This window comes from Ipomoea nil, unplaced genomic scaffold (genome assembly GCF_001879475.1).
Source record: "Ipomoea nil cultivar Tokyo-kokei standard unplaced genomic scaffold, Asagao_1.1 scaffold2922, whole genome shotgun sequence".
Classification (NCBI taxonomy): domain Eukaryota; kingdom Viridiplantae; phylum Streptophyta; class Magnoliopsida; order Solanales; family Convolvulaceae; genus Ipomoea; species Ipomoea nil.
In genome coordinates, this window is record NW_017619350.1 from 1099749 (window position 1) to 1114319 (window position 14571).

Below are 14571 nucleotides of genomic sequence, written 5' to 3' on the forward strand. Positions count from 1 at the left end.
ACAATTCTTTGGCCACTCAAATTCTCTCATTTTGTTGAATTACAATTCATATCATCCCCTATATGAATTTCAATTCAGTAGGAAAGAGAAGAGAAAAATGAAGAAAACGACTTTTTAACCCTTAATTATTATTAGTATTATTATTACACAAGAATATTTTAGACTTTATACCACTTTTTCTCTACCCATTTCTAATAATTCTATTCAGCATCACCAAATAATATAATTTAAATTTATACTTTATTTCCACTAAATTACAATTCAATTCCTTCATAATTCATTCCTTCCAACCAAACGTCTTTTCTAAGAGTGGGAGATTTTGCCTTTGATTGCCAAGTTTATGGGAAAAAGGACTAAAATGCAAAGTCAAGAGTGCCTAAACTATAATGCACAATCATCATTCATCAACCCTGGAAAATGATGATAGAGGAGATGTCCATTCATTAATACCCCATTGACGTAAACAGGAGTTGGATTTGAGCATGCATTGGGTCCCACTACGTGAGGGGCCAATAGTACACTAGCTTTGACCACACGGCTCTCGACTAATCAACCAACCAACCAACCAAACGCCACTCTCCTCCTCTCACCCAACCCTGGTTAAATGCATATGTCCATTTCAGGCGTAAATATAGTAAATAATACACACGTGAGGGAGGTAGCTAGCTAGTATACTAGTCCTACATGCACAGTCAGGAAAGAGAGAACAATATCTAACAGAAACTCTGAGAAAAAGCCCCCACGCCCTGTTTGGTATGCTCCTCTGTTCCTCTATCCGTATACCACCCCTTGCCTTCCCCCGATAAAGTTCTAAAGAGAATTTTTCAGATTCATATTTTCTTTTTTTATAGTAAACACAAACACGGAACACAGAGATATATAGAGACGGGAGTAAAGAAAGCATGCCTGGAAGCTTAGACCCTCTGGATATTGGGATTCAGATCCCGTATCACTTCCGGTGTCCGGTGTCCTTGGAGCTGATGCGGGATCCGGTGACGGTGTGTACCGGTCAGACGTATGATCGGGCAAGCATAGAGTCCTGGGTGGCTACCGGGAATACTACGTGTCCGGTAACCAGAGCGCCGCTCACGGACTTTACTTTGATTCCAAACCATACTCTCCGGCGGCTAATACAGGAATGGTGTGTGGCGAACCGGGCTTTCGGAGTTGAGCGGATTCCTACCCCGAAACAGCCGGCTGAACCGGGTTTGGTCCGGTCCTTGCTAAGCCAGGCGTCTTCAACGCAGAGTCATTCGAGGTCCAGGCTTTCTGCACTGAGGAGACTCAGAGGACTTGCCTGTGAATCGGATAAGAACCGTTCCGTTATTTTAGCGAATAACGCGCGGGAAGTTCTGCTTTGTATTTTGTTCTCGAACATGGATTCCAACTCGCCTGAGCTGAGTCACGAGTCACTCGCCATTCTGTCGATGTTCCCCCTTCCGGAGGCTGAATCCGTCATTGTGTCTTCCGATCCGGTTCGAGTTGGTTACCTTGTGTCTCTGCTCTCAAATCCTTCAGTTGATGTCCGAATGAACTCCGCCGCATTGATAGAGTCAGTTCTCTCCGGAACTAGATCGCCAGAGCTTAGAGCTCAAATCAGCAATGCCGATGAGATCTTCGAAGGAATCGTCGGAATTCTCAATTGTCCGTTGTCGTATTCTAGAGCCTTGAAGATCGGAGTCAAGGCACTATTCGCACTGTGTTTGGCAAAGCAATACCGGCACAAGGCGGTGACTGCCGGAGCAGTGGAGGCGTTGATAGACAGGTTGCAGGATTTCGACAAGTGTGACGCGGAGAGAGCGCTAGCTACGGTGGAGCTTCTATGCCGAATTCCATCCGGATGTGCGGCGTTCGCGGCCCACGCATTGACCGTCCCTCTGCTCGTGAAGATCATCCTGAAGATCTCGCACCGGGCCACTGAGTACGCAGCCGGAGCTCTTCTCTCGATATGCTCCGCCTCCGAACAAGCTCAACGAGAGGCGGCGGCGGCGGGCGTGATGACTCAGTTGCTACTGCTCGTCCAAAGCGATTGTACAGAACGGGCGAAACGGAAAGCGCAAATGCTTCTGAAGCTGCTTCGCGATTGTTGGCCGGAAGACTTCACTGCAATTTCAGACGATTACAATTGCAGCTACGTCGTTCCCTTTTGATCATACTGTTATATACTCCGTAACATATAAATTCGGGTAGTCATTTAACCAATGTTGTAAATTCATGTAAAATTTAATTGTTCAACAAAAAAAAAAAAAAAAAAAGGTAATTCAGTTTCTACTTTAGGAGCCTAGGACCAACGGGGATGAATTGAACAAAAAAATGGTTTAAAATTGAATTATGACTATAAATTTAGGACAAACAAATGAATTATCCTTCATATTTGTGCAACACATGTGCAATATAGTGTGCGTCATTATGCAGTTGGTTATTATATTTTTATTTGATTATAAATATGTTTAAATGACTTTAAATATAAGGATATTTTGAGCTATTAAACCTATCATCTTCTGAGTTCTTCTTTGTTTTAATAAATCCTCAACCTTGCCGACCTAATTTCGAACATAAAGCTCCTTGTTTCATAAACAACTTAAAATCCCCCTTTTATTTGAAATTTGATTTGCAAGGTTGATGATTTATTAGAAGAAAGATGAACTGAGAAGATTAGTAAGTTGAATAGATTAAAATGTCTTCGTGTTTAAAGTTATTTAAACAAATTTGTTGATAAAGGACTAAAAATGAGCATGGCACAATAATACTATTACCAATAATGGTCATGCTACATTAAACCTCGAAGTGGCCGCCAGCCTCTCCCAAAAAATATGGTGTTACCATTCCCTACAAGATCTCCTCTCCATTAACTACGCAACGTAATGTTATCCAAGATGTTTCATTATTCTAAACACGTATTGTACATTATTTTTACTCATAATATTCACAATGATGTTTTAGACCGTGGTCCACACAGTTGTGTGGATCCTAATTTGCCAAAGTAATCCCCACTCTCCAGTTGAGAGCAACCAATAGGGATCTTTGATGGTATTAAAAAGAAATTTAAGGACCATAGGACACCGGTTCCTCTTGACTCTGGTGGTTGGAGGAAGATAACTCCAACCCATAGGTCCAGAGTTCGAAACTGGTACCCCAAGGAGAAGAAAAGACTAAAAAAGAGGTATTCTAAAATACCTATCCCCCACCCTTTTTTAGTCTCTGTTTTTCAAGTAGAAATTATTTTGGGTTGGTTAACACAGTGATTGATTCTCACATTTTATGTTCCGTTAGAACAAAGGAGGTGCATGGAATAATACACGAACAAAAAGAATTTTAGGAAGCTGCAAGATCATATATGGACGCAAATATTGGAAGGTAATATATAAATAGGAAAAATAAAAAACTCAAACGTTAATTTTTTATTTTTTTTTTGAAATACTCAACTGGGTTAATATACCCTTTGAACCCTGATGGTGAGGTTCTATCAGTCAATTTTAACTTATTTGACTACTATTAATTATTTGAATTGGTTAAAAAATCAATATAAGTGTTTGGTTAATTAGTTTTTTGTAACTTCAAAAAAGCTAAAATTTAAAAAGCTCATCAAAATAACTTTTTCAATTAGCTTTTTGAGAAGAAATTATACCAAACACATATCAATTAACAGATAATTTACCAAACACATTTATACAATCCACTAATGTTATCAACTAGTCATATTTTTTAATTAACCCAATCAGCTAACAACTAACAACTATTTATCAAACAAGACCGATTTCTTTTTTGAGACAATTCTCTATCGAGTTAGTCAGGCAATTGTCGCAACTGCGAATTGCTTTACCCTCGACTACGAATTCAAGACTTTTTTTTGTAAATCAAAGTAGATCGATGTTTAAACTCTTACAGGGCGTTTGGTTGGAGGGGGGAATTATGTGGGAAAAGAATTGTAATTCCATGGGAGTTGAATTACTGGGAATAAAGTGGGAATTTAAATTCCAGTGTTTGGTTGATAGGAATAGAATTACTAGGAATTCCAATTCCAATGTTTGGTATACATGGGAATTGAAAGGGAATAAGTAGTATAAAGTCAAAAATGTCCATTATTATTGTTAGACATTAATTTTAGGTTAAAAAAGGAAGAGGTAATTTTGACTCATCACTATCTTTTTTTCCCAGGAATTAAAATACCAGGGGGGGACATGGGATTTTAATTCCATGAAAATGGGGGAATTGCAATTCTCTCCAACCAAACTACGGAATTTAATAGTCTTTGGAATTAGATGGGAATTAAGTGGGAAGGGAATTTAAAATCCCTCCAACCAAACGCCCTGTTAGTGGAGTTAGTCAATCTATAAACACATTTTTTTTTTCTTTTACAGTATAAGGAAGTGAATTTAGGAGAGAAAAATACATAGGAGTGGACTTGATGTAATGATCAAATAGCTTGTTGGCCCAATCAAATGAAACATAAGCCCACAAAAGATTGTTTAAACATAAGCCCGTTGTTGAATTCTATCAGCCTAAGTAATTAAATGTCTAAATCTATTTCATGAATAAATATTTATTGTGAAGTTTTATTTTCTTTTCTTAAAAGATTGAATTCTCAACTCCAATAGTCCCTACACCCTAATCTAACAGAGTAAGGGTCAAATGTCAGCTCAATCCTATAACCTTCCACTTAAGGAAGTAACTTGATATTATTGGACTATAAGATCATGAATATTTAGTTATTTTCTAAAATATTGTGCAATTAAATACTAAACAAGGTACAATGTGCACGATTATGCAAGATTCGTGCTAAAATATAGCTTCAATTAAATAATGTGAAGTGCATGACCATGGGCATGTTTGTGCACACTCCGTGCGAGAACACTTCCTTGTATTAAAGTCTAAATAAAATTAGTATTGAAATACTACCGCGTCTCAGATTGTGTTATTTATTATTTATTGGTCAAACTAACTATTTATTTCTTACTTATTTTATTTACTATTTTGTAATTGACAGGATAATGGGGTTGGCACCCGACCCGGATCACAAATGAGCATCTGACTCAGCATCACATGGGAACCCAACGGGCAGAACTCCAACGGTTAGAATTCCAACAGGTGTCACCTTTATTGTCATTGAAGCCACCTTTGATGCCACCATTGATGAGAGAGAGTTAAAGCCTCAACGCCTCATTCATGACTCTTCATATTCTTGCCGTTAGCTCGGCTCCCCAAGGATGTCTCTTCATGTTGTTACCGTTAGGACCTAGCATAAATAGAACTTCCCTCAGCTGAGCAGGGGACACTGTATTTTCTATACTGAGACAAAAGCAATACAACTATTGTTACTCTCTTATAGCGTTGTTATATTATTATTACCGGTAACATTATTTACCGTCAGTAATAATTTTATGTTTTTTTTTTTTTTTTTTTTTTTGTGTGTTTAATAGTATTTGTAATATAGTTTCTAAATATATACTACATTTTATATATTATTTTTCTTTTGAATGTTATTAACTCTATTACAATGTAGTATTTGTTCATATACTACTTTCTCAACCTAATGAAACACATTTTATATAGTGTTTAAACCACCTAATTAATAATGGATGAGTTTCCTCAAATAATCACAGCACATAATTTTTAAACCACCTAATAATGCATGGATTTCATCAAATACTAACAACTCATACTATTTAAACCACCTAATTAATAATGCATGGATTTCCTCAAATATTGACAACACTTAATTTTTAAAAAGCAGTTGTCTGTGGGAGTCTTTGAGATATTCGGATGGCAATTAGTTGTTGAGGGTAAGAGTCGTGCTGCAGCCTGCATGCCCTTAAGTGTATTCGATGGGCATGGGAAAATAGTTTATGCATGCAATTATTCAAAGCACCTCAAAAGAAATTGTGAATTGTCTGAAAGGAAGCAATTTGTCATACTATCCCACTCGAAATATCGCCGACGTTTACAGGGAGATGTTAAACAAAAATTGGAAGGTTGTAGTTAGCCATATCTATTGAGGGCATAACAAAGTAGCAATTTAGCAAACTTCTTCACAAAGACTAGAGTAAAAGTGTAAAATGATGAATCGACAGTGAATCATATACCGCTTAGAGCAACATTATATCGGTGCATATTTGGGGGTTTATGTCAGATTAAATAACTCAAATTGGGGTTAAATTAGAATGGGAGGGGTTATTTTGGTGGGTTATTTCTCCTGCAAGCATTGCATAATTGTGGGGCTCAGTAAAAAAATTAAATGATTGCATTAATGGAACGCGCACCTGCTGCGCTCCTGCAATGCACGCGCCGCTAGGTGCGTAAAATGACTTTGATTTATTTTTTTTAATTTTGTTTAAGTCAGAATATATTTTATATTTGATTTTTCTTTTTCTCCCACATTTCTTTCTCTTTCCTAATCACTCTTACAAAAACCCCTCAATAACCGCATTGGGGTTAAACTAACGTGGATGCTCTTAGGGCAACCTCAATAGGAATAATTTTTTAATAATTTTTTAGGTGCCAATTAGGATAGAGATGTGAGAAAGAAAAGAAAGAAAAAGCGGGGAAAAAAAAAAGCATGACGCTAAAAGAAAGAAAAACATCGCAGTTAATGCGCTAGCCGGCATGTACACTTGCAAGCGCCCGGCGGCGCCTGGCTTCTCCACTTTCTCTCTCTTGTGGAACCTACACAAACACAATCCCTTGCAATCCCAAATCTTTCTCTCTCCCACATAAGTTAGTTCTCAAAAACTGAGCACAAATCACTATTGTAATTGCTCTTATTAATATAGCAATACTTATTCACCAAGTTATGGGAGAGGATACTAATAAATTAATATAAATTAATTTTTTTTTTTCAAGAATTTTCATCCCTTTTGATCTAAAAAATGGTAATTTAATTTAAAATTTAACACGAATATCCAATACCCGAACTACAATATTTTTTCAAGGAAAGAACTAATTATAACACAACTCCTTGCCCAAGAGTCGATTTCATGATAGAGAAGGAAACTACTGCTTGTAGTCCAAGCAAAACAAGCAAACAACCACACTTCGATCCCTGATTTCTACTGTATATATATTTCTGGCTGTATTAACCGATCCTCTTACAGCAATGGGATTGTTCAATACTGGTTTGCTATCCACAGCATGATCTCTCCGGCAGCCTGTTTGTACACCTCCTCCACTGAAACCGACATTTCTGAGAATAGATCATCGCACGGCGGCCTATTAGCACGAGCTTGAACCATATACATGGTGCGATGATGATCCGATGAAACCTGAGCAGAAACCACCTCGATTTTATGCTTCTCCAGAACGAAGCAAATGGCCGGAAAGAGGCCGGGCTTCTTAGGACAGCAAAGACTGATTTGAGCATCGTCGCCGCAAACATTCAGGATGACATTCGGAGAAGTCCAGGTCTGGAACGCCGGCGGCTGAGGCGGAAGCAGGGCGTCCGCCGCGGATGATGATCCGATGAAGGAAGCGAGACCGCCGCCGGAAGATCCTTGATGATGATCAGCCAGGAACGCCTCCCTCGTAGTGAGCTCGGCGTTGAGTTTCTGTGAGCCGAAAATGGAGGGCGATGGATTGCCGCAGTTAAATCCATGGAGGATTTCCAGCTTTCGATTCTGCAGCTTCTGCAAAGTCTGTTGTAGGGTTTTGATGTAGTTCACAGCTTCGTCAACAATGGTGGATTTGTCAGCCTGCAAAATGTATTAATTACATAGATCCAAATCCGTAATTCGTTTGATTGCAATTAAATGACAATAATCTATCGCGATCTTATTAATCAATTACCTTGGGAGGAAGTTGAGGAAGCAAAGCATGGAGATTCGAGAACATACTCCTCATCTTCTTCCTCCTCTCTCTCTCCGTCCAAATATGTACCTCATGATCAGACTCAGCTCCTCCACCGCCGCCACTTTTTGCTTCAATTCCTTTACCTCTGCCGCCGTCACCGTTACTTTCCGACGCACGAGGCCTCTTCCTCCCGGTAGGCGGCAGCTGGCAATCGGAGGTACCGGAACCTGGTAACTTACATTGGCCGGATTTCTCTCCAGAGTTACCAGAATTGGTCGTCATCGTCCATGCTTGATCTTCCCAGATGAAACAATCTTGAGCACTGCCGTCACCCATGAGCATATATAAACTCCGTATATTTGTTGTATATATATATATATGTGTGTGTAACTGTGTATATATATATACACGCTGCAATTTAGATCATCAATCTGTGTTTATATGCGTGTATATATAGGGGAGTTTTCTCCCTATGCAAGGAAACGAAATTTGGAGTTTTGTTTCGCTAAAAATATCAACAAACCAATTTAGAATGATTACTGCCGTTACTGCCCTCATAACAATTAAACGGTAGCTTCAAAAATGATTCTAAAAAATGTATCATCCATGTGGGTCCCGTCCCGCTGCTCGCGTAGATCCATGCTCAAACTTGAGAAAAAGCGGGATAAAAATAAAAATTTATTATGTTCCCGCGTTTTCATTGTTTTATCACATTTGAGCCTTTTAATTATAATGAATTATGTTTAAAGGTGATATGATTTTGAACTTAAAATGTGATGGTTATTTCTTTATAAAATTTGACAAGAAATATTAAATGTGATAAAAATGATAATTATGTATTGATCAAATGTGACAAAAATAATACTTGATAAATAAATGTAAAAGTAACTTAGAGCAAGCCCATAAGTAAATTTTGGTGTAGTTTTTGAGGAATTATGACTGAGGTGAAGGAGAGAGGGTGAGGAGATAGATTATTATGACTTCTCCTACAATGCCCTTGCTTTTTGCAAGAGAAGCAAAAAAAAACGCGCAGGAGCGTGCTTAGCACCCCAGCGGACGCGTCATAGTGACCGCCAGCGAGCGGCTGATCTTTTTTACCGTTACTTTCCCTTTTTCTTAGTTGTCATATATTTTTTTTTCCTTTCTTTTTTTTCTCTTCTACATGTCTTCCTAAAATGTTGTGCAAAAACCAAACTGATACAAATACTCTTACAGGGCGTTTGGTTGGAAAGAAGGAATTAAGGCGGAAAGGAATTGTAATTCGGTAGTAAAAGAATAAGGTGAGAATAAAGTAGGAATTACAATTACATTGTTTGGTAGGGAGGAATAATGGAAATGGGAGAAGTGATATAAAGACTAAAATACCCTTGTATGATGATATTTAGGGACAAATATATCATTTCATTCCTTTTTCCTGTTCATTGTATGGATGAATTCATTGAATTGCAATTCAATGTAGTTTATCATTTCATTGAATTGCAATTCAATGCCAATGCAATTCATGCCAACCAAACACCCCATTAAAAAAAACACCCCATTAAAAAAAATAAAAATTCAAAATTGTTGTTTTATTAGCAACTACGTAGTGTATAATTCGACCTTATTTTGGCCACTAGTGTACAAGCATTTAGGGATCAATAGACTAGTTGAATCACATTCCATGATTTATTTCATCCATTAAAAATAATAAATTTCAAAAGTGTTATTTTATTAGCAACTACATAGTGCATGCTTCGACCTTATTTTAGCCACTAGTATATCATCATTTAGGAATTTATAAAGTAGTTGAATCATATTTCATAATTTATTTCATCCATATGCCCTAGGGTATGAGCAATGTATGACCCTTATATTTGGAGTTTAACTTATTAAATATTATTTATAGTTAATTTTTATTACAGTATTATGTTTTCAATTAGTTAATTGTTTATTACTTTTCTCAACAAGTCTATATTATAGGTTTAATTTAACTTTTTTTTTTTGAAAGGAGGTTTAATTTAACTTTGATTACGAAGATTAATGATTGGGTTTTAGGATAGCCTTTATTAAGGGAAGTCGGTATTATCATTAGTTTATGAATAATTGACAGTTAGTTAATTTAATAGTGCCCTGTTTTACAGAGGTTAATGATTGATGAGTAATGTTGTACGTATCTCATTTGGATGAGTTCTTATCTTGTGACACATAATTACCAGCAAGGACAAATCGCGAGCGTTACGTTTTAGGTGCAATCATTAAGAAGTAACAGTTGTCTTTACCCTATATATGTATATTACTTTTAATTTATTTATAAAAAAATTTGTCATTACTATCTGAATGTAAAAATTAAAAAGAAATAAATGAGTTTAAATAGTCTATAATTGATCGACTTAAATTAAAAAAATTAATAAGTTGTTCCCACTAAGAATCGATCTTAAAACTTTGTGACTAAGCTAATTGTCCAATCAATTTTGTTATAGCTTCAAATGGAACCAAATTAGACCACATTGAATGGGAATCGTCATTAATACTACTTTTTAAATTTAATAAATAATAAATTAAATCATTAGTACTTTTCGTATATATTAGCACTCAATAACATATATAGGCCATCTTAGCCAATAGTTGTTAGTTGATTGAGTTAATTGAAGAGTATAACTAATTGATGACTTTAGCTGATTGTAGGAAGGTGTTTGGTAAATTAGTTGTAAGCTGGTAGTTGTTTAGTATAATTTCTTTTTTTCAAAAAGTTAGTTGAAAAATCTGTTTTGAGCAGCTTCTTGAATTTTAGCATTTTAAAGTTAATTTGTTAACCAAATCAAACAATTAATAATGGTCAAATAAGTCAAAATTGACTGATAGGCTAATATTTTACCAAACATGACCATATTCAAATATGAATTTAAGATTTTTATATTTTTTTTAAAGAAGATTTTTATTTTAATTTGATCTTTTCAAAATGCACACAAACCTATATTTACAAATAATGTCTAAATATTATATATGATCTTTTTAAGTAGGGGTCAAGAATTTATTATATATACAGTAGCATCTTTAAAATAGTTGTCCGAATGAGCCATCAAAGCTGGATTGAAGTAATGTCTTAATGCAAAATAAAAATTAATACTAGTGCGTTGTGCTAAATAATAATAATAATAATAATAATAATAATAATAATAATAATAATAGTAGTAGTAGTAGTAGTAGAAGGGAAATACACTCCATTATTTTTCAATATTATAATAATTAAGTCATTTGTTTATATTTATGTCATTCAACTATTAACAAAAATGGTTAACATTTAATTCTATCATTTTATTAAAAGAGTTTATAACAAAAGGAAGATAAAATTACATGTTAGACAAGAGACTTGAACGATGAAAGTATATGTTAGGCTTTTTAATATAAATTTAAATATATAACTGATAATATTAATGATACAATATAACAATATAATTGATGATTAAAAGATAAATTTGTTATTTTGATGAAATCTATCATATCGATCCAGATCATACCAAATACATCATATATATATATATATATATATATATATATATATATATATATATATATATATATACAAACTTTTTAAATTATTATACTCAACGCAAATTAACACATTATTAATCTTTACGCGTAAATAAATAACTTTTAACATTAATTTTTTTAGCTGTCTTAGCATGTGTCTCTATGGTGCTTTTTCCAAAAAAGATCATTTCCATTATCATTGTTATTATACTTCATTTGGAGCTTTAGTTTGAGTGAATATTAATTTAATAATTATAATTACTACTCCATATTAAAAATAAAAACCAAAAAAAAAATAAAAAATCCTAATTTGTTAGCCTTTGTTCACAATTTCAGGTCACCCGTTGCCAACTTCTGATCTGTCAATCGGCCCCACGACGTATACAAACGAAAATGGGCCCACTCCCTCCTACTAATCTACGTGGCATACATGCAACCGCAAATTATGCCATGGAATCGTGTTCACCGAGAATGGTGAACACAAGGCAAAACGACGTCGTTTTTAGGTCAAAAAAAATTTCGCGGATGTGAAGTTAACGCGCGCGTTTGATCAAATTATGAATTTTCTGTTATGAGATTATGAATTTTTTGAAAATTCATAATCTCATAACAGAAAATTCATAATCGCATAACAGAAAATTCATAATCTCACAACTGAAAATTCATAATTTCATAACAGAAAATTCATAATCTTATAACAGAAAATTCATAATCTCATGGTTCCAAAGTGAATGTGTAGGCATGGTTCCAAAGTGAATGTACATGCATGGATTCATAATTTATGAATGTCCGTGATTTCGGACGGGAATATGTAGGCATGGTTCCAAAGTGAATGTGCAGGCATGAATTCATAATTTATGAATGTCCGAAATTATGAATGTAATGAAAATTCATAATCTCATAACAGAAAATTCATAATCGCATAACAGAAAATTCATAATCTCATAACTGAAAATTCATAATCTCATAACAGAAAATTCATAATCTTATAACAGAAAATTCATAATCTCATGGTTCCAAAGTGAATGTGTAGGCATGGTTCCAAAGTGAATGTGCAGCCATGGATTCATAATTTATGAATGTCCGTGATTTCGGACGGGAATGTGTAGGCATGGTTCCAAAGTGAATGTGCAGGCATGAATTCATAATTTATGAATGTCCGAAATCTTTGTTCACCTCAAATTAAAGTGAAACCGCAAAATGTGAAAATAAAGAAGAAAAGTCACGCAATTAATTAAAAAAAAAAAAAGAAAAAGATAACGGTGTACTAACACCGTTAGAACCGTGTTCACCATGAATGGTGAACACGGTTCCATGGCATAACGTCTGTACATGCAACTACGTGGGCCCACCTATTATGAAAAACTTACAAAAATGTACTATGTTTTAGAACTTTTTAGAAAACAAACCATATTTTAAACATTTCACAAACTAGAGCATTCTACCTAGGAATGGCAATGAGGCGCGTCAGCCGTGGGTGCGGAGATATATCTCCGCCCCGCATTCTTAATCCACTATTCGCACTCGCATTTATACCTATGCGGGTAATGAAATTCTTATTTTATATTTGTTTTTGTGTAGGGATGGCAATGTGTCTCGTCCCTGTTGGGGACGGGGAAAAATTTCGGGGATTGAAGACGGAGACGGGGAACTTTTTAAATTCCCCGTCGGGGACGGGATACCCCGCCCCGTTCCCGAAAATTAAAAAATATATATTATATATTATATATTATATTTGGAATTAGGAATTAGATTATTAGTTATTTAGTTAATTAACTTTATTAGATTTTAAAATTAAAATTTAAAACACACTCAATATTATTTAACTATTCAAACACTATGTATATATTGGATGACATTCAAAAAAAAAAAATGTATATATTGGATGAATTGAAATTTGGAATATATTCAATATTGATTACATTGCATGCATTGTGAATATTGAATGTGTATATATTGGACTAATTAGATTATTAGAATATATTGACTATGGATTTTATTTTTTTTGTTTTTTATTTTAAAAAATTACATTACTTTCACACATTGACTTTGGGTTGACCGGGGATGGGGATTCCCCGTGGCGGGGACGGGGACGGGGACGGGGATGGGGTCGGGGTCGCGGGGACGGGGATGGGGAGTATACTCCCCGTCCCCGCCCCGCCCCGTTGCCATCCCTAATTCTGCGAGAATTTTGCGAGCGTAAATAATACACAACTCTAATTATTAATATTGCACTTAAATCAAATAAAAAGTATACACTTTAATTCTAATTATCAGTTTATAACATGGATTTATTTATATGTTTGAACATAATAATAATAAAATTTAATAAGAACCAATGAAGTTAGTCCTTAATTGGAACTAAAATTGTGTTGGTAGTATAAATTGTATTAAATGTTTACTCATTATGTTATTTGTGTTGTTCCTATTCAATTTTCATAAACAAAAAAACTAATACAATGAGATGATAACTCAATTGAATCTCTAAGGCACTAGTTCATAAAGAAGTTTAATTCATTATACATTTTTAATTATAAAATATACATAAACTTATATAATAAATGAATACTAGATAACAAAAGTGTGTGTATATAAATGCGGGTGCGAGTGCAGGGCGGGGATACCTCCCCCGCCCCTGCCCCCGCAGCCGCGCGGGTATACAAAATCCTCCACACCCGCACCCTTTACTTATATTGTGCGGATATTTTAAAACCCGTAAGGGCGAGGATGCAGGGAACTCATAAGGTGCAGATAGAATTGTCATCCCTAAATTTGAGTCATTGTCAATAGTTGTGTTTTTTAGGAGTTTTTATAGGGACAAGAAAAAAAAAATGAAAGGAAATAACGCGTCCGCCGGACGCATGGGTTGCGCTCACGGCTCACGCAAATCATCAGAAGCTTTTTCCATAGTTGGTGTTTTTCTCTCTTTCACATATGATTGGTCTTCTCAAAAATCACCCAAAAATCATTGATGGGAATGCTCTTATGTCATAATAATACTAGAATCAACTAAATTGTTTTGAAAAAAAAAACACATACAAATCTATGACGATAAAATTTAAATAAAAAAATTAACACTTAAAACTAAATAGATCGAATTTTTTTAAAGACATTTAAATGGTTTATTGACGAAAAATAAAATTAATCGTGTTTTAATAATACTAAGACCAAAAGGAGAATGCCAAGCACCTTGTGCTTAGATGGCACATCTATAGCTCCCCTTGAGGGAATGCCATATGATCGAATCCTGGTGGTGCGGTATTAACTCTTAGGACTGCA

The 14571-nt window shown here is 35.1% G+C and overlaps 2 protein-coding genes across 3 annotated transcripts; one reads left to right on the forward strand and one right to left on the reverse strand.

Annotated features, from left to right (window-relative positions):
- Nucleotides 1–622: 622 nt before the first annotated feature.
- On the forward strand, nucleotides 623–9015 carry LOC109161413 (U-box domain-containing protein 26-like). Of its 2 annotated transcripts, none has more exons than XM_019309800.1 (2): nucleotides 623–2186; nucleotides 8998–9015. In XM_019309800.1, the coding sequence occupies exon 1, from the start codon at nucleotides 903–905 to the stop codon at nucleotides 2148–2150; it is 1248 nt and encodes a 415-aa protein (XP_019165345.1). In that variant the 5' UTR covers nucleotides 623–902; the 3' UTR covers nucleotides 2151–2186; nucleotides 8998–9015. The 2 variants fall into 2 exon arrangements, with proteins under 2 accessions (XP_019165345.1, XP_019165346.1); XM_019309801.1 differs by lacking the exon at nucleotides 8998–9015 and having other exon boundaries at nucleotides 623–753; nucleotides 852–2271.
- LOC109161414 (transcription factor bHLH95-like) lies at nucleotides 6913–8151 on the reverse strand. Its single transcript, XM_019309802.1, has 2 exons — nucleotides 7780–8151; nucleotides 6913–7685 (listed from the first exon to the last, which is right to left on the reverse strand). The coding sequence occupies exons 1-2, from the start codon at nucleotides 8122–8124 to the stop codon at nucleotides 7104–7106; spliced, it is 927 nt and encodes a 308-aa protein (XP_019165347.1). The 5' UTR covers nucleotides 8125–8151; the 3' UTR covers nucleotides 6913–7103.
- Nucleotides 9016–14571: the final 5556 nt, after the last annotated feature.

Excerpts from the sequence above, each read along its gene's own strand:
- LOC109161413 (XM_019309800.1), top strand. The coding sequence starts at position 903 with ATGCCTGGAAGCTTAGACCCTCTGGATATTGGGATTCAGATCCCGTAT.
- LOC109161414 (XM_019309802.1), bottom strand. The coding sequence starts at position 8,124 with ATGCTCATGGGTGACGGCAGTGCTCAAGATTGTTTCATCTGGGAAGAT. Across the intron at positions 7,686-7,779 it reads TTCCTCAACTTCCTCCCAAG|GCTGACAAATCCACCATTGT; the intron begins GTAATTGATTAA and ends TACATTTTGCAG.